Source organism: Cygnus atratus, chromosome 2 (assembly GCF_013377495.2).
Source record: "Cygnus atratus isolate AKBS03 ecotype Queensland, Australia chromosome 2, CAtr_DNAZoo_HiC_assembly, whole genome shotgun sequence".
NCBI lineage: Eukaryota > Metazoa > Chordata > Aves > Anseriformes > Anatidae > Cygnus > Cygnus atratus.
Genome location: NC_066363.1, coordinates 60,250,551 through 60,269,623, shown reverse-complemented (window position 1 = coordinate 60,269,623; position 19,073 = coordinate 60,250,551). Strand labels below are relative to the sequence as shown.

Below are 19,073 nucleotides of genomic sequence, written 5' to 3'. Positions count from 1 at the left end.
TCTAATCTTGTTCCAAATATGATTTTTTTAAAATACAAAAGTAAACGATTACAGAATTACGTTTATGACTCAAGATCTGGTTCAACAAATTAAACTTTTCAAAGACAATACATTTGTTTCCTGAGGTGGCTAAAAGTCATATTTCAGTTTCATGTTACACTACAATTAACAAAAAAATGCTAGGCACAAAATCAGATGTTAACTACAGCATACAAGCACATTTACATAAGTCACCTAATTTAACTAGTACTAGTTCTGTTAATGAGTACACCTTAACAAAAGTCCTAAAATAATCTTTATACATTACAAAACAAGGATTTACAAAACTTTATTTTATTTCCAAGTTACTTCATTCTAAAAATGTTGAAACATAAAAAAATACCATTTCTTAAAGGAGTTTACAATAAAAGGCTAACAATCTGGCATGGAAGAGGTAAATATATGGAAACCTGTTTTAACAGTCACAGATCAGTCGCTGGTGATTAAAGAACACTTTGTTCTTCAAAGCTGGTAGGCACTTCCACGCAGCCAGAAATGTAAGTTATCCTACCACTCCTTTTCCCTCCCCACACATAAAAATTTCCATTGCAATAAAAAAAATTGGATAAAAGGGTGGACAGGTGATCAAATAAAAACATTAACTAAGGTCTTTATTATTGTTCATCTTGTGTAAGTGTAAAGATTTTGTCCCAAAGTTTTCCTGACAAGATGGAGTTATCTGGCCTTTAAAAGTGTTAACTGAAATACCTCCCTTTTTTACCAGTATATGTTGTTTGCTCACTGCTGTATTGTTGGTTTATGTCTGTAACAGAAACTGGCTCTAGGCCAGCCCATGGGTCCTCAAGCATTGAAGGTCTGTAATAGTTTTCCACATCATTAGACACTCTTTTCTCTCTGCCAAGCGCTGTACCAAATGGAGTAGATGTCCTGGGTGATCCCTTTGGAAGAAAACCATCAAGTAAAGAAACATTTAATAGACTAATTCAAACTAAAATAAGTTTCCTTCTAATGTAGCAGAGCTTTGAAGCTTACGAATAATCTTCAAAGAACATTTACTATTCCTCACCTGCTCTTCCTCAGAATAAATTGGCTTTATTATACTTTAATTACAAGTTGTGATTTACCAGGGTAAACACCAGTCTTCTCCAAACCACCTTTTTGCCATACTGCCACATAACTACAGAGAAGTTCCTCTGCTATTTTTCATACACTGCCTAAGTCAACAACATGTCTAATTCAAAAGCTGAACAACAAAACAGGGTGTAGAGGCTGAGGAAGAGTCAGAAACATTTACAGGAGCACAAGTCAAATATTCAGTACTTACAGATTGAGCACCAATGTATAAAGCAAATAGCTACAAATGAGATGAGGAACTTACTGTGAAAAACAATTTTTGCTTTAACCAAACTAGTGTTTTGTGAAATTTGAGAAAATGTAACTTTCTTTTGACGTGCAAATCTGAACAGTAATCAATGATTAAACAGGTATTACATGAAAGAAAATCTTTTGCCTGGAAGCTTTTGATATTTTTTTTTCTCCAAAGATCAGGGATCAATGCAATTACTTCTACAAACCTGCGAGGATCTGCAACTTAAAGAGGGCTACGACAAAGCAAATTTAACAATTTAAAATAAATATTTTTAAATATATTTTTTAATATTTATTTAAATAAAATAAAATAAAAATTTTCAGCCATTGTTCATCATCCATTGTTCTTTTCCTCAGCTTCACTTCACTAAAAAGGGAGGTTTTGTCTAAAGCCACATCCACTCAAAATGGTTTGTTTTAACCAAGGCTAAACATCCTATGCTACAGATACACAGGAGTTAGTCTACAAATGTGCCTGATGCATTGTTTAATTAAGAAAAGGATTCCTTGAGGCTGATGCTGCCTCTGACTTCGTAAAGGACTGTAAAAACACTGATTAAAGACTTTTTTTTTGGACCAACAGTGATGATATTTGAGTTTTACTAATAAACCCCCACTAAATCTAAGTGGATCACATGAAACAATTTCTGGGTAAAACTGAGAAATACTGCCATATAGTGAAGACCCCTTTGCTTTGCTGTAAGCCACTGAAACAGCTCAGTCTTGAATCTATTTCTGAAAATGTACTGACAGGTGGTCCCAATCATTACTGTTCTACAATTCCTAAAGCTTGATTATAATGGATACAAGACCAAACATGGGAACATCCTTGTCTAATTTACAGGGCGTTTGTTTCTAATGATTCACCACAGAAAATTAGGTTCTGCAGCTAAGACGATGATCTCAAAAGCGGAAAACTACTAAAAGGTAGAGAATTACTTTATGAAGTATAACATCAAAACCATGAGGGTAAGTTCAGAGAAGGACCTCAATAAAAGGTCTAAAAAACTTCCTACGGGATAAGGAGTTGAGTCAACAATTACGTTATTGTTATTCAAGCACTCATGTTAAGGGTAAAGCACCAGTACGTAGTGCTTTCTATCTTAAAAAAAAAGAGCTTTAAAACACCATGTCTAATAGAGACTGTGCAACTCCTACATTGTAAAACAGTTTAAATGTGGAGCGTATTTAATGTTATGTGTAATCTGCAGCACTCAGAAGAAAGCTGAACTGACTGACTTAACTCTCTGCAGAACCCAGTGACAGAACAAACTAAATCAGTGGCAAGACTCTTTTGGATGGATTTATTTTGTAATATGAAATTTCACTGCAATATAATGCAGACCATCCATAACACCGACATTTTTGTATGCCTGACATCTGTTATTATTACTAGATTATTATGTGCTGCTATGTGATACAAGATTGACGGCTTTCAATAAGTGTTAAATTTGAACTTTTTTTTAATTTAGAATACTAGTCATTATGTCTTTTTTTTCCTTTGTATTTTCATTGTGAAAAAAATCAAGAGGTGATTATTCACATTACAAGCTTGTGGAAAATGAAAACATACAGACATACCTGTGCAAGTGAAACTGATGCCAATGACATAAAAAAAATAACAAAAAGCATCTTTTGGCACTATTCACTAACTTGCTGAAGGTGACAACGCTGCCTTGAAAACAGGGACAATCATTTCCTTAATCAACTTTCTTCACCTGAATTTTAGATGCTGGCAGACGCACAGAAAGACAGAAACCCTGCTTGAACCGTTTAACTTGTTTTTGTTTTTCAAAAAACTTTCTGTAAAATTTTCACCCCATTATGACAATTAGCTACGGCTTCACTAACTGCTGTTTAGTATAGAAAGGGAAATGCTGCCTCTAAGTGAATTCTAAGAGGTGTTGTTCATGAGATTCAACAAACTTGTTTTCATAAAATCTAAAAGCAGGTGCATCCCTGTGGAAAAATTGAAAGCTCAGTTAAGTACTGGCCACACAAAGGTTATTCTTTAAGTTTTCTATTCATTTCAAAAATGAGATTCTACAAGCACAAAAATATAAACTATCTTTTGGATTTCCTAATGAGATTTTAAAGGGTTACTGTCACCTTTGAGACAGAAATCTTGTATTTCACGAATTTCAAAAGCACTGCACTTCTCTTACCAATAGCATCTACAAAAAACAAAGGACCAATCTCTGAAGAAATTTGATGTTGAGAACGTGCAATAAAATACCTCTACCGAAATCTACTGATGGCCTCATGAACTGAGATTTTTGTTGCCCATGTCAAAGAAAATGAGGACTCACAGGTTATGAGATTTCTTCCATCCATAATTGCCCTTCCAGGCAAAACAGTCCATGTGTATAAGTGTACAAGTACATGCACACACATCACCTTACTCCTAGGCAAAGCTACAGCCATACAAATGGCCTTCTAGTCTAGAAAGGCATCAGGTCACTGCTCTCAAGCTACTCACAAGGTCTGCAGAAGGAAAGGGAAGAGGAGAAAACGTAGACAGTCTGTGACCAGATTCAAACGGGTCTGTTCTTCATGTCAGGTTTCATTCCTAACATCAAGGACAAAGCCTATGGGGCTGTTCATGCTCACAGTTCCTGATATGAGCCAGGTCTGGCTAAAACTAAAGACAAAAGGACTTCTGCATATTCTTCTGCTCAGTTAATTTAAGGCAGGCTTTTAAAAAACACTTAGGTGAATATCCAAATGGTGACCTTATGGAGGGACATCAGACATCAATGACTAAAACCCTCTCTCTTCACAATGTCAGAGCCATTTTAATGCAAAAATTAGATCCTACTACTGCAGTAGAAACCCCACAGCCTTTGCTTTTTTAGGATCCATAGGCTTCTGCCCTGAGAGGGCCTTAGATGAGAAAGAAAACATATAATGTTCTTAATGATCCTCTTTCACGGACTATGAGATTGCTGTAAGACAGCTATCTTCACAGTAAAAAAGTAATCAGACTATTTTTGAATAGAAACAAAGTGTCAGTAAGAGGACCTTAAAATTTTATCATCGCCTGTATTGCATGTGACATTACTTAGGCTTTTAAGGTTTCCCTAAGATGTATGTAGTTGCTTTATGCAATTAAGTTGGTGTCATCCCAAGAAACGTCATCCCTATCTGTAGCACTTGTCATACACCCCAAGTAAACCATCCTGAAAAAGGCGTTAACTCGCTCAGCCTGTTGTTGATGATTCTTGAAAAAAAACTACTTTATATAAAGTTAAGCTTTCAGCGCAGTGCTGGGACTTTAAGCAAATACTCTACCATCCCAACAGATGTTCTCATTTCTGTTTAAAGGAAACTCGGCTTAGTTGTCTTTAGCAGATCACTACTTCTATCGATGTCCCGGAAAGCTCTGTATGTGTTCGGGGCTGCTTCTATGCTGTCAGACAGCACAGGCAAAGCAAAACACCCAGCACTTCCCCATTGTATTACGGAAAAACTGATCAGAGGGAAGTAAACAGAAGGGAGAGCTGTCGGTTGCAGTTTGGGGCGGTGTCTAATTCTCCCTGTACCTCGGATCGCCGAGATATTAAAAGGCAAACTGCTACTCCCTTGCGAGTCCTCGCGTCTTCCCTATGGCGGAGCGGCGTCTGTCCTCTGCGCTCGGAGCCTCGCTGCGGAGGGGCAGGACGCAGCGGCAGCGGCCCCCCCGCCCCCGTCCCAGCTGCCTCCCTCCCACCCTCACCCGCCCTGCCCCATACCTGGTAGCGCCTCTGGAAGCCCCCGGGCGAGCGCTTGTGCTGCTGCGGCTGCGGGGGAGCTCCGGCCGGGGACTTGCCGCCGTAGGGAGCCGGGTAGCGGGGGCTGGCGCTCTGCGGCCTACGCGGGGTCTGCCCCCCCGGCGACGGGCTCCCGAAGCGGCCTCCGCCGTGGAAGCCGAAGCCGCGGGGCGAGCGGCCGCCGCCGTAAGGCCCGGCCCGGGGGCCGTAGGGCGGCGTGTGCTGGGGGCTGCCGTAGCCCCGCGGGGAGGGCGCCATGGGGCCGCCACCGGGCGGGGGGCTCCGCAGCCCGCCGCCGCCCGGGTACGGAGGCGTGGGGGGGCGGAAGCTCTGCCGGTACATGGCCGGGGGGCCGCCGGGGCCACGCCGCTGCTGCCTGTCTTGGTACCGCTGCCGGTGTTTCCTCGGGCCCCGCCGCCACGGGCCCGGCCTCGCGGGGGTCCGCTCTCACGGGGCTCCGGGCTCGCAGCGTTTCCGGCGCGTAGGTTCCGGGCTCGCACGGTTCCGGGCCGGGGAAGGCGAAGCGAGGAGCACACGGGGTGATGACGAGCTCGGAGCTGCTGGAGAGGAGGTGGCAAAAGTCTTTGGGCTTTTAACGTTTTAATTTTGTCTTTTTTAGGCTTTGCATGGCGTTTGGAACTGCTGGCAGTTCTTCAGTAGAACGGTAGCTCGGGCAACGAGAGCTGTGGAACTCACAGAAATTCGTAAAAAGAGTCTCTTGGAGGAGAACCCCCTGTTTAGCAACATAATAGCGTTACTTACAGCATTCCTCTTCCTAGCCATACGAGCATAAGTCCTGAACGAATCAGGGAATGGATTTTTCAGATTGCCATCCCTGCAATGCAGCCTTACTTCATTTCAGCGCATCACAGCGCATGACTGGCGCCTTCAGAACAGCAGTGAACAAACATCAACCGAAAACACAAGGGGGGTTCATTCTTGCATTCACTGGTCTTGCTTTCCTTTAAACAACAGCTTGTTTGTTTGTTTCCTTTGCCAATGGAGGTAACTCACTTTCTACTCCCAGCGAACTCTGCTCTCTACTGCTTAACAACTTCCCTGCGAAAACATGGAACATTGTCCTTGCAAAGCTGCAATGCAAACACAGAGATTAAACCCACTCACTTAGGAAATATTTTGCTAACCCTTTACTGTTTTATTTTCTCTAAAAGACCAATTTTCTACGTACTGTTACACATTCAAGAAATACCATGTCTATGCAAAGCAATTTATCAACATACTATCAGTTCCTCAGTCTGACCAGTCTTATTCCAGAAATTGATGGTTTCTTTTAATTTAAACCATTTTCACACGAAACTAATTAGAAATAAACATCATTACACAGGTGTCGAGTTACACTGGGATAATTTTGCTGATGAATTTCTTCTCGTTGACAAATCCTAATTGCTTTTAGGATTCTAAGCATACAAGTCACACTTTCCATTACACATTGTATATCCAGCCAACAAACCTGTGATGTAACTTTTCCCTTTGTTCTTCCTCAGTGTCCAGGTGCTCTGTCAAGCAATACTGTGTTGTGTATAAGGCTCATTTTCAAGCAGTCAGAAGTTTTATCTAGATGCAGTTTTATCAAGATGCAGCTGTCATCCTCCCAGTGTATTTCCCATAAATAAATGCTGAACCTCTGTGCGGGGTTTTTTATCCTATTAAGACTTTTTTTTTTTGGGGGGGGGGAGGGGATTGTTACAAGCCTTTCACTCTGTCCTACCAGGAACTAAAAACAGTCTGCAGTCTGTAAATAGTTTGCTCAGGGAAGACTCACTTAAAGACCCAATCTTCTGAACCCTTCCAGGGTTATGTACAGGTGAAGAGAGGGCTTCCAGCATAACTAACATTGCACCTCTAGTGAAGTAAGAACGAGCTCAAGGATCTACCATGTGCTAAGCAAGAGGATTTAATGGCATGTGGTATAACTGCCTGACTTGTAGGCATGGAAAATTGTCGTGGGGATATTTTATTTCACCTTGGCAATACAGTACAGCAAACAAGAAACAGGTTTCTAGCTATGATACATTGGTTCAGCTCAGAGCTAGACATCACAAAAGCAAAAAAGTCGATTTTGGCTAAGTCCTGGGGTTTACATTCCAATTAAGCAATTGGAGCCACTGTTCTAACACCTAAGAGAAATTTCCATGTATATGAAGGCCGAACACCTGTGTCCCACATACTAAGAAAACACCTGGCTTGTTACCACTTTGTTCCCCTTTCACGTGGGTAACAGGGCTACCACCACCAGTCACCGCCCATTACCGGGACCAGAGGCAAAAAGCCTGCCCGATCTGGCCTATTTAACACCAGAGAGCAGGGCAGCCCACGGGCTGCCCGTGAGCACCGATGGGTCTCACAGAAATCTCCCCAGGGGCCACCGAGCCCCGAGCCGGGGCTGAGGCGCTGCCCACTCACGGAGCCACGCGCGCACCAACTGCCCCAACACCCTCAACAGCCGCGGGGCGGAGCAGCCCCACGCCTGCGCACTGCCTCCATCGGGAAACTATTTAACGCTCCCCTCTCCGAAAAGGGGTGTAAAGGTGAGTGGTGCCGATGCGCCTGCGCATTGCGGCGGAGCGCACCACTTTTTGCGCTGCTATTTGGAGCCGTCGTTAAGGCGCCGCGGGGATGCTGAGCGCCGCGCTGGGAGGACGGAGCGGCGGCGGCGGCGGGGGGCTGTGGAGGAGCCTGCGCCGCACCGGCGGAGCCTGCTCGCCGCGCTGCCAGGGAGCTCCGAGCGCCGCCTCGCCGGCACCCCCCGCGGCAGGTAGCGGGGACATGCCGCATCCCCGGGAGGGGTGGGGGGAGGAGGAGGAGGAGGAGGAGGAGGAAATGGAGGAAGAAGATGAGGAGGGGGCGGCAGCTCTCAGCCCTGCCCCGCGTGTCGCCTAGCGCAGCAGCCGGGCTCTGATCCTCTCCTTTTCCCTTCCCCGTAGGTGCCAGGAGCATGGCTTCCAGCAGCTCCCTGCTATTCCCGCAGGACAACAACCCCGGGCCGCGACCAAGTCAGTTTCCGCTGGCTCCGCTCTGCCCTGTTACTGAGTAACTCTGTTACTAAATAACCAACACAAGCACTAACACTTGCCCGGAGCCTGGTGTGAGATGAGCGCAGCAGGTGCAGCCCTGGCTTGAGGTGACAGTGGATTTCACCCCGGTTGTGGTGGCCTCGAGCAAGGCTGGCTGTGTGCACAAATCACAGCAGTGTGTGCAGGCAGGGTAAGGACATTAGGCTCCAGGGGTTTTCTTCCCTGGATTTGGAAGCAATCAGAACGGGATTGCTGTATTTATATTTAACTCACACTGTTGTGTAAGTATTGAAAGTCCCAATCAGCTAAGGAAAAACAACTAAGGAAAACTTTTCTGTGAATGTGACAGTAAATGGGTTTCAATCTGTTCTGCCATAGAATGATCTCCCTGGCTGCTTGCTCCAATTGCTACAATAGGCCAATTTATCACTACTTCTACCTTTATGATAGGGACAGCATAATAAATTGAACTAAAGTGTTTAAATTGTCTCAAGATTGAATGGATCTATTTATTTTTAATCAAATATGTGTTAAAATGGATACACATAGTTATCTTGTTCATGGTAAATTCAAGGTTCATGGAAATTTAGGCTATACTGAGCCAGAATGACAACAAAAAATAGTCAAGGGAAAAACGTTTGACTTGGGGTACTATAACATAGGTAATACAAGGCACATAGTCAAAAAAAAAATGAGGACAGGAGAGGCTTTTGGTCAATACTTGTTCTTTTCTGATGGTATGTTTTTTCTTTATTTTATTTTTTGTTCCTGCAGTGGTGGGTGGGTTGATAGCACTCCAGTACTCAGGATCAGTGCATCAGAACTGCTCTTTCTCTGATTACCAAAAGGCTTTGTGTTGTAATTGTTTTAGCAAATTGGTGTCCTGCTGGAATGAGAACTCGGGTCCTAGGAGTTTTCTTCTGTGTCTGCCTGTGCTTGTTCTAGTTTGAAGGGACTAGCAGGTCTGTTGCCTTCTCAGTCGTTCACAAGCAAGCTTTTGATCTCTTCTCTTCTTGCATTTCTCTATCATTGTGGACATCATCCTTATCTACAAGCATTTATGGAAAATTCCCAAGGGCCTGCATCTCTGAAACAACGCTTGTACTCTCATGTTTTCTTTCAGCTATACTGGAGTCCTAATCCCTGAATGGAGCATTAGCTGTGCCATAGTGTAAGCGCTTAATTAGTAAGCGTTCATCAGTCTCAGGGTGTGAATGTGTAAGTATTGGCCAGTGTCAATGCTTCACAGGCTTTTTACAGACTTCTTTTTTTTTTTTTTTTTTTGAAAAATCTTTATGGCTTCCTGAAACTGTTGGCTGCAGGTAGGGAACCTGTTGGCTGTGAAAGACTGTTGTAGTGTGGCTATGAGAAATGGAGGTAACACTGAATGCTGGCTCCGGAGGACACTAAGGTTTCTAGTGCTAGTGAGCAATTGAATAAGAATCAATTTTTAAATGGAATGCAAAGAAGAGAGAAAGGTGGGCCCTTTTGGCTAACTAACAAATGATGTTTTTTATTTTTAAATTTTAATTAATGACAGCAATATTATTGTGAAGCAGATGGACTTAATTCTTTAAAAGATAAGCATATGCTCAAGTGTTTGCCTAACTAGAGCCAACCTGCTAATCTTGAGGTTACACTAGAGGATCTGTGATGCTTACCTGGCACTAGCACAAGTGTTTTCCAGCACTAGGAGTCTTCACTGAGGTGTGCAAATGTTGAAGAGAGGTGACAGTCTGAGTTTTCCTAAAGGGTTCGAAATGTTCAAAATATGTGGTTGTTCTTAGACAAGCTTGTTAGCCTGTTTTCAACATGCTGCTTGGTCTGCATATTGCATTTAAAAAAATAAACCCCGTTAAACTCAAATATCTCTGGAGTGATTTGTAATAATTGAGGGGAAATGTCTTAAAGATGAAGAATGGGATGTGAATGTTTATTACTGGGAGCAGTACAGTGACGGAAAACATAGCAAAAGCCTTGAATTCTCAATGCTTCTTCATAGCTCTGTAGATTATTTTTATATATATAAACATATTAAGATTAAAAATCATTGAAATTAAAAAAAAAAAAAAAAGTGTTGGGGGGGGTGTTGTGATAGGTGGCACTGATCTGACGGAGGGAGTGTGGCACAGGCATTCATGATTGCATGCCACTGTTGTGTGGCTCTGGAGATGCCCTGTACTTTGAGGGATTGTAGTTCCTTCCTCCTGTTCTGGAAGTCTGTGCTCGAGTTAACTGTTTTCGCCATGTTTTACATCTTTTTTTTTTTTTTTTTTTTTTTTTACCTTGACAAACACACAAAGCTAACACAAGCTAGTGCTGTGTAAGTTTTGTGATGTTATTGGGCAGGTGCTGCTTCCTTTTTTTTGTGGTAGGAGCCAACCTTACAAAGAGTAATGAAATCCCCGTCTGCATGGGACAGTGTAGTGTTTGTGTTCCCAGTCTGCAGTTCAAGACATTAAGTTAGCAGAAGAAAAACTTCCTTACTCAAGGCTACCCAGAGATATTTGCAAACCTGTGGTCTAGATGACGTGACTGTTTGCCTTGTCGTGCCACTGCTGTTGTTTCTCAGGGCTGGTCAGGCTGGAGAGGGTGAAGAGGGAAAGGAGGAGAGAATTGTGGTTTGCTAGTAGTCTTGCCTGTGTAATTGTCATTGAGAATTAAAAGAGAGAATGAGTGTTTCCATGGTTCATACACTCTGCCTTCAGTTTTGTAACTTCTCTTTTGAAATGTAGAGACTTTGTGTGGTGCAAGTGCATGGGTCTCCAGGTCAAACAGCTTTGCTGCTGTGGATACTGTGATTCACATTCATCTGTTATCCATTAATTTTAGTTTGTCATTCAAATGTTTTCCATGCTTATCTTGGATCTTTCTTCAGGTTAGTCTTTAAAAGATGTGTGTTTGTGGTTGGCATATATAAAAATACCTCGAGGTAGTTTTTACTGTAGAATTCTTGGGTGTCTATAATAGGCTCTGCTATATCAGCCATAAGATTTTTTTTTTTTGACTTTGAAAGTCTTTAATAATAATGTAATATAATCCTAATAACATACTTGTAAAGAAAGCTTTATTATCCTGTATTTGGGGAGGGAGGATGATGAGAGAGTCACAAGAAGGGTTTCAAACTTCCAATCAGAAACATCTTGAAAAAAAAAATCAACTGAGTTACTGTTTTCTGTTTCTTGTCAGGTGCTAGTAATGTAAAGCCACTGGATGGCGTGAAAATTCTTGACTTAACAAGGTTTGTGTTTTGTCTATCATTTGGAACACTCTGTCTAGATGCGAGTATCGTAGTAGGAAAAACTAAGAATCTTCTTATAATGTTACAGGGTGCTTGCAGGGCCCTTTGCTACAATGAATTTAGGAGATCTAGGGGCCGAAGTCATCAAAGTGGAAAGGCCAGGTAAGGTTTGTCTTTATTTTAGCTATGGTAAGAATGCGTGCCGGTTTAGCAAATGATTGTTTGTGTATTTGGAATTGTCGTCTTCCAGTGTTCCTCAGATTATTAACAACAATTTGGTTTGTGATAATGTTGTGGGCTGTTTACCACGGACTGAGAATGTAAGTCTGGACACTCTGAAAATATTTAAAAAGACAATGCTATGTTGCATTGGCGACTGTTTTTTGTTTAGTGTGTATGTGGTATTGGCTAAGAAAACCTTAATTTTGTAGCTGTTTACCTATATTTTTTAAAGCTATAGCTTTCAAATTTCTGGAATACTCTGATGACATTGCCCTATTTCTGGTGCGTTAGGGAACTAGTTAAGTAAGTTTGTTTGCATGTATATGTTCTGTTTGCTTTAGCAACGTACTCTGTGTATGTGTGTTTTATTCAAAACCCAATACATTTAGGGAAGATGAGTGCGAGAAGGTTGAAGTTGTAAGATCAGGTCACTTCTTTCCAGATATTAAGGTACAAAACAATACCAAGTCATCACTTACTAAAATGGCTTATTCCATCACTCAAAATTAAATTGATGTGTTGAGTTGTTTGGACTTTGAGGTTTTAGTTTGGGCATGGGAATGCTTAGGTGTTTCAAATTTCTCGTAATGTGGTGAGGGAGTTAAAACAGTTGTAACTGTAGAGTGACATCCAAAATTTGACATGCGAACAGAAACTTCCAGCAAGGATTTATATAGGAACTATGAGTCCCCAGTCAAGATCCTCAGATTTGAGGCTCAATAGGTTTATAATATACTTCCAATTTTTTTCTTCCCTCAAGCTAATTTTTTTATATGTTGGTAAATTCATTATATTAGGAGCTACCGTGGGGGCTTTACTCAGCTGGGAAGCTAAATTCCACCACAACCACACTCTCACTCCCCCCCTCAAAGGGAAAGGAGGAGAAAATATGATGGAAAGGGCTCAAGGCTTGAGATAAGGACAGGGAGATCACTCAAAGATTAATCTCGCTATGCCAAGTCTGTTTTGCTTGTGACGATAATTGATTACCTATTACTAACAAGCTAGAGCAGTGAGAAACGCAAAACAAACTGAAAACACCTTCCCCCCTTTTCACTCTCTTCTACCTCCTTCTCCCGGGCAGTGCAGGGAAATAGGGACTGGGGACTGCGGTCAGTCCCTGATGCTTCACCTCTGCTGCTCCTTCACGGTCACTTCCTGCCCCTGCTCCACATGGGGTCCCTCCCGCGGGATGCCATCCTTCCCAAACTGATCCTGCGGGGGCTGCCCACAGGCAGCAGCTCTTCAAGAACTGTTCCCACATGGCTCCGTACCACGGGGTCCATCCCCCAGGAGCAAACTGCTCCAGCACGGGTCCCCCACGGGTGGCAGCTCCCCCCAGACCCCTGCTCCTGCGTGGGCTCCTCTCCATGGGCTGCAGCTCCGGCCCGGGGCCTGCTCCTGTGGGGGCTCTCCATGGGCCGCAGCCTCCTCCAGGCCACATCCACCTGCTCCACCGGGGGCTCCTCCACAGGCTGCAGCGTGGAGATCTGCTCCATGTGGGACCCATGGGCAGCAGGGGGACAGGCTGCTCCACCAGGGGTGTCTCCACAGGCCGCAGGGGAACTGCTGCTGCGTGCCTGGAGCACCTCCTGCCCTCCTGCTGCACTGACCTTGGGGGCTGCAGGGCTGATGCTCACTCCTCTCTCCCAGCAGCTGTTGTGCAGCAGTTTTTTCCCTTTCTTAAAGTGCTCTCACAGCAGCACAACCAGCGTTCTGTGTCTCTTTGGAGCCATCTGGAGCTGGCTCTTACCTGACATGGGGCAGCTCCTGGACTCTTCGCACAGAGGCTAAAAAAGCCCTTACCCTGCCACGTAAACCCAATACAGCTATCTGTTAAAGTTTTTGCTTTGTTTTTCCTAGCAACAGGAAATTATATAGAGAACAGTGAAACAAGAATGATATAGCAGTTTAAACTTAAAACAAACAAAAAAAAACAAACAAGTACAGGAATCATAAGAATCAGATGCTAAGTTTGAATAACCTTATTGCATGCTCACAATTATTCATTATGTGAATTAGTGTATCCTATGCCTTTGCCATATTAATTGGGCATCTGTAGCTCATTCAAACTGTTCACTCCTAGATTTTTTTCATCTAGGAAGTGTTGGAATTCAACATGTAGCTAATGTTAATGCATAGGAGGTTGTGCTGGTGTGAACCTGTATCTGTGAAGATGATAATCTAAATTTTGACTTGTCCGTTCTTGCTATGAGAATGAATAGCCACAAGACAGGCCTGCTGTTGTGTTTTTTTATAAATCATAGAATGGTTTGGGTTGGAAAAGACCTTAAAGATCATCTAGTTCCTATAAAGGTGTAAAAGTAAATTTTGATGCAGTTAGATTTCACGTAGAAAGCGTGGAAGTAGGCTTTACTGTTAGCATTCAGTATAATAGAATATTTTTGTAATTAGATTCATGTATTGGCAATTACTATCTCAGTTATAATATGTAATTATAAAGAGGGATGACTCTAGCTCTTCATTTCTATGTCATCCTTAGAGTTTCCTGAACTCTACACCATTTACATATAAACTGCAATGACTTAGATTTTTTTTGGTGGGGGTGTCTGTGAAAAGTTAAAGCTCTTCACATGCAAGCCATTAGATTTTACAAAAAGAAACAAATCAAACCAAAAAAAGAACACCCTGCCCTTCTTCCCCCCCCCAACTAACCAACACCTAATAAAATGGATGCCTTTTTTCAGGATTCAGTTATACTCACACAGATTTCTTGAATTGGAGGTTATTTACTACTCCCTAATGAGAAATTTTCTTTATTCTCTTTGTTTATCATGGGCCAATACTGTCTCTAGGTTCAAAGTTAAACACTGTGCTGCTGCTAGGATTTTGAGTCTTTGCTCTTCTCTGATCACTGAACCACAGAATGGCTTGGATTGGAGGGGACCTTAAAGATCATCCAGTTCCAACTCCCTGCCATGAGCAGGGACACCTCACACCAGACCAGGTTGCCCAAAGCCCCATCCAGCCTGGCCTTAAACACCTCCAGGGATGGGGCATCCACAGCTTCTCCAGGCAACCTGTTCCAGTGCCTCACCACCCTCACATTGAGGAAGTTCCTCAGTGAGCGAGTCTGTCGCCAGCCTTCCTGTAGGCCCCCTTTAGGTATTGAAAGGTGGCGATAAAGTCTCCATGGAGTTTTCTTTTCTCCAGGCTAAATAACTTCAACATTTATCAGCATGTCCTCACAGGAGAGGTGCTCCTACTCCTCTGGACTCATTCTAATCTTAATTCTAGTGCTCAATGTGTCTGAGATTAACGAGCTTCCAGTGTGTGTTTTCAGATGCAGAAGAAGATTTCTGTCACTACTTTAGAGTCTGGTTGGACTCCGAGTAGTTAGCTTCATAGATAGAACTTACTTCAGAAAGAGAAGAATATTTGTGTGTGTTTTAGCTTAACATAATAGTTTTTCCACTCAACACTTGCACTTGATATAAAAAGAGCTGTTTCTGAGATCTGTTGAGGATTGCGTAATGGTAAAGTAAAAAAAAAAAAAAAAAAAAAAAAGAAACAAAGCCCCACCTCTTCATTCTATTGGAGTAGCTACATTTTTTTAGTTCTTAAAACCATACAGGAATAACAAGCCACATGGCATTCAGTTCAATTCTAGAATTACACCTTTCGTTTGACTTTTAGTTTAAGCTTCATTACACATTTGAGGCTTGTAACTATGCCATAGGAGCTGCACATCACATCAAGTTTCCATGTTTTAAATTTCTTTACTTTATTTTGGTATCGTATTTACCAGTTCTTTTCAAAACTAATGAATCATATGTTTGAGATGCTAAGACATAGTACGTCTTGTATTTTGTTTTCAATAGGGAATATGGAGTTTTAGAACATCTAACAAAACATCTATCAAAAGTCTTGTCACAGCAACCTATGGATCATCCTTAGTCATGTTCTGTTTCAGATGTTTTCACGTTAGTGACAGGGCAGAAGCTGCATCAATTTGATGAGATGGACAGTGGTATTTTAAATATCTCCATAGTAAGAATGGAGCAGTGTTGATGATTAGTATGAAGTAATCATTTTGGAGATTTGCATTCCTGCTCTTGAAGAGTTTGTTTGGTGGTTGAGGGAGAAAGGCAGCCGGAGAAGTCTGAATGTCAATCATTTGATGACAATCATTTGACATTCAGTTTGAATGTCAGTCATGGATAATCTCATTTTTCTGTGAGATGTCTATAATCACAGGAGTGTTTATTTGTAGAGGATAGTAGTCACACTACGTGTGTGTTCCTTTTCCTACGTGGAAAGTATTACTGAAATTTTGTTTAATTGGCTCAAGATAGGACCGTATAGAAGCAATACTACTTTTTTCCCCAAGCTTCCTGCTTGAACCAAGATAGTTCTTTGAGATGATAACCAATACAAATGTTGTTGAGTATAATTTACATTTGTATATCTTCTGCCACATTTGAGCTTAGATGGCTGTAACCTTTAGGTGTTTTTCCAGTGTGTAGCATGATATGGCAGTGGCTATATTGTGTTGGACCAACGGTTCTTTAGGTCAGTTGCGTATCTCTGCTAGTATTCATCTTCTGTGTTGCCTCACTGAGGAAAGTTTTTACTCCCTTAAAGTTAACAAGGAGTTAAGGTCTAGATACTGAAATAGATGAAGAGATATTGTGCATGCTTGCTAGCACTTGGGATCATGATTATATCCAAACTTAAATTTAGTTTTAATTCTAATTAGATTGAAACTAAAACTGGCAATTAAAATAGATTGCCAGTCTTCATGACATTTAAGAAAAGTTTAAAATTGGAAATTAAGTATAAATGAATCAGTGACATCAGTAGCTGCAGAAGCTTGAATTCCATTTTCCCTTTCTGTAAGGCAAGAGAATTTCTGAATGGTGGAGCACTGTAGCAAATGCTTCTTTTTGGTGCTGTTCTGCAGCACGCAGCTTAACAACTTGTTGTTGATTAGTGATATCATGACTTTGTATCTGGAGTGTTTCATGAATGGCTTGTTGACTGTGTGAACAAGAACGTCTGCTAAATTCTTCCAGATTGCATGAAAGAATGGTATTGCAGCTCTGCTTTAAGTTAAAAAGGAATTAAAAATACAGCTGCTCCCCAATGTATTTATTTCTATTTTAAAATGTAAATAATCATAGCAGGAACAAGGCAAGCTGTTTTAAAATCATGACAGCACGACCAAAAACAAAACTCACTTTGCTTAATTACATTCATTCTTAGGTGTTTTCTGAAATAAATGTCCTAGAATATGTATATTATTTTTTTTTTCCTGCCTACTAATTGTAATTTAGAAGGCCTAAATATTACCTAGGAGAAGAAAAAAAAACTTCTTATTCCTGTTGTGTTTTGCCAGTGTAATACAGGACAGTTATAAAAAATGTAAAAAATGTGATGGTATTTCTTTCAGGAGCTGGTGATGACACAAGAGCTTGGGGCCCACCTTTTGTTGGAACAGAAAGTGTTTATTTTCTCAGTGTCAATAGAAATAAAAAGGTAAATGAAGTGCTACATTGAAGATTAATCTGTTGTAATTGCAATTAAAGATGTAGTTCTCCTCCTTCAAATTATTTACGTTTGGTCTGGTATAAAAGCTGAACTCTGTACAGTACATTTATCATTGACTTAAAACTAAGTGAAAATGAACAGTAAAACCATAAGTAAAGACGATTAACAGAGAACTTCACTAGTTTAATTTTCTTAGATGTACTTTATAAGAATATAATTTGACTTCATTTGATTCTTAACATATATAATGGAGCAATAGTTACATTGGCATTAGTTATGTTGTCAAGGTGAGTACATTTCAGGACAAAAATGAAGTATTTTAAACAAAAAAGGCTGTAAATCTCTGGTATGCTTCTGGGGTCAGCTGAGGCAATTTCAAAATACAGGAGTGGTCCTGCCAGTCTTCAGTTGCTGGTGCAAATCAACTGAAAATTAACCCTGATGAAATTCAGGGTTATTAATTCTTTTAAAAGATCGTTTTTTTGGGATGGATCACCTGAGCTGACCTGCCTTACCTGGCAGCTGGGGATTGGGGAGAGCAGGCATCATACTGTAGTTAGGTTGGCTGAGTGTAGTTTGAAACTTGAGGATTAATATGAAGCTTCACAAAGTGCCTGAGCTGTTTAGTGGCTTGTTGCCATTGAAACAAATGTTTCTGGTGTCCCCATGTGTACTTGCAGTAGTAAGTGCTGTACAAACATACAGTGAGCAGACCACAGTGCAGCTCCCAGTTGCACATCCATCAGGCTTGTTCTGTTGCTTGTCTGGTTCTGAGACCATTAAGCCTGCTTTACCAACAGAAAATTATTTTTAGGGGTGGAGTGGGGTTAAAATTTGTTTATTTAGCTATAGTGTGAAACTTAACTGTTGGTTGTGTTTAGAAGATGTTGATAATGATTAGAAGGGCTTTTACTTTAATTACTTTTTTTTTTGTCTCTAGAGCATAGCTATCAATATGAAGGATTCAAGAGGAGCAAAAATAATCAGGGAGGTAGGTTTTAATGGAATGCAAATCATACCTATTTTGTATTGGTTTGATCCTGTGTAAGAAAGAATAAACTCTGCGTAAACTCTCAAGTATAAGATATCTGATAATTAAAAATGTGTATATGTGCAGTTCACTTCTTAAATACTTCTAAAATTACAGTTTATTGCCTCTACGCTCTGCAGTTTTGCATGCAGAAAAGTTTGGTGCACAGTGTAACTTATAATGATTTTAGATAAAATTTACTTGAAAACTTCATCAAAAGCTTCAAATTAAATATTGTGAGGAGAAGGTCTAACAATCTAGTGCTTATCTGGTGCTATGTTAGATCTTACTGTACAACTTCATCAACCTAGCTTGAAACTCCTTCCAATGAAGTCAGCAATGAGCTTACAGAAGGAGAATTGGGCTACATACACTCTTTGCATATTTCAGCGTGTTACAGTATATTCACAACTTCAGTTGCTCTGCATCTTTCTGAGAATTGCTGTCCTGTAGGTCAAATTCCTACAGATTTCATATATCTTTATTTTTTCAGTATTTCAGTGCAGAATGCAAGGGTGATTTAAGGTGATCTTTTTTTTTCCACGTTGGAAAGCTAATAAAAGCACCGTATTTCACATTCTGTAAAACTTGTGTTGTCATCCTTTTTTTTTTCATTTTTCTTGAAGTATAGGACCTGCTACATAGTTCTGTAGGGCTAAAAATCACAGCAGTAGCAATATATCTAAAATGGTAAGCTGGCTTCTGATCCTGTTTGCTTCAGTATCAGTTCCAATCACTCTTGTTTTTTGCAGTGAGACTGTATATGTCCTGCAATAAGTGGAATTTTTCTGGTAGTAATTTTTGCTAGGAACTTTATATGAAATTAAAGTAGATTAAGTTGTCTGATATTTTGATACTTTTTTTATTGTCAGCTCTATGAGAGAGAGATGCTTAAACTCCGAAGATTTCTATATAAG

General features: G+C 41.2%; 2 protein-coding genes across 13 annotated transcripts in view; one reads left to right on the top strand and one right to left on the bottom strand.

Annotated features, from left to right (window-relative positions):
- Positions 1-314: 314 nt before the first annotated feature.
- On the bottom strand, positions 315-5,664 carry MPLKIP (M-phase specific PLK1 interacting protein). Its single transcript, XM_035552611.2, has 2 exons — positions 5,100-5,664; positions 315-938 (listed from the first exon to the last, which is right to left on the bottom strand). The coding sequence occupies exons 1-2, from the start codon at positions 5,457-5,459 to the stop codon at positions 735-737; spliced, it is 564 nt and encodes a 187-aa protein (XP_035408504.1). The 5' UTR covers positions 5,460-5,664; the 3' UTR covers positions 315-734.
- Positions 5,665-7,631: 1,967 nt separating this feature from the next.
- The window catches only part of SUGCT (succinyl-CoA:glutarate-CoA transferase), a 328,922-nt gene continuing 317,480 nt past the window's right edge, over positions 7,632-19,073 (top strand). For 5 of the 12 annotated variants that reach the window (XM_035552601.2, XM_035552599.2, XM_050709077.1 and 2 more), the window contains exons 1-6: positions 7,696-7,893; positions 8,063-8,131; positions 11,342-11,393; positions 11,482-11,555; positions 17,029-17,114; positions 18,067-18,117. In XM_035552601.2, the coding sequence (XP_035408494.1) occupies positions 7,755-7,893; positions 8,063-8,131; positions 11,342-11,393; positions 11,482-11,555; positions 17,029-17,114; positions 18,067-18,117 (471 nt within the window). In that variant the 5' untranslated portion in view covers positions 7,696-7,754. The other 7 variants (XM_050709076.1, XM_035552596.2, XM_035552598.2 and 4 more) reach the window with 7 other exon arrangements.

Excerpts from the sequence above, each read along its gene's own strand:
- MPLKIP (XM_035552611.2), bottom strand. The coding sequence starts at position 5,459 with ATGTACCGGCAGAGCTTCCGCCCCCCCACGCCTCCGTACCCGGGCGGC. Across the intron at positions 939-5,099 it reads GCTTCCAGAGGCGCTACCAG|GGATCACCCAGGACATCTAC; the intron begins GTATGGGGCAGG and ends TTTCTTCCAAAG.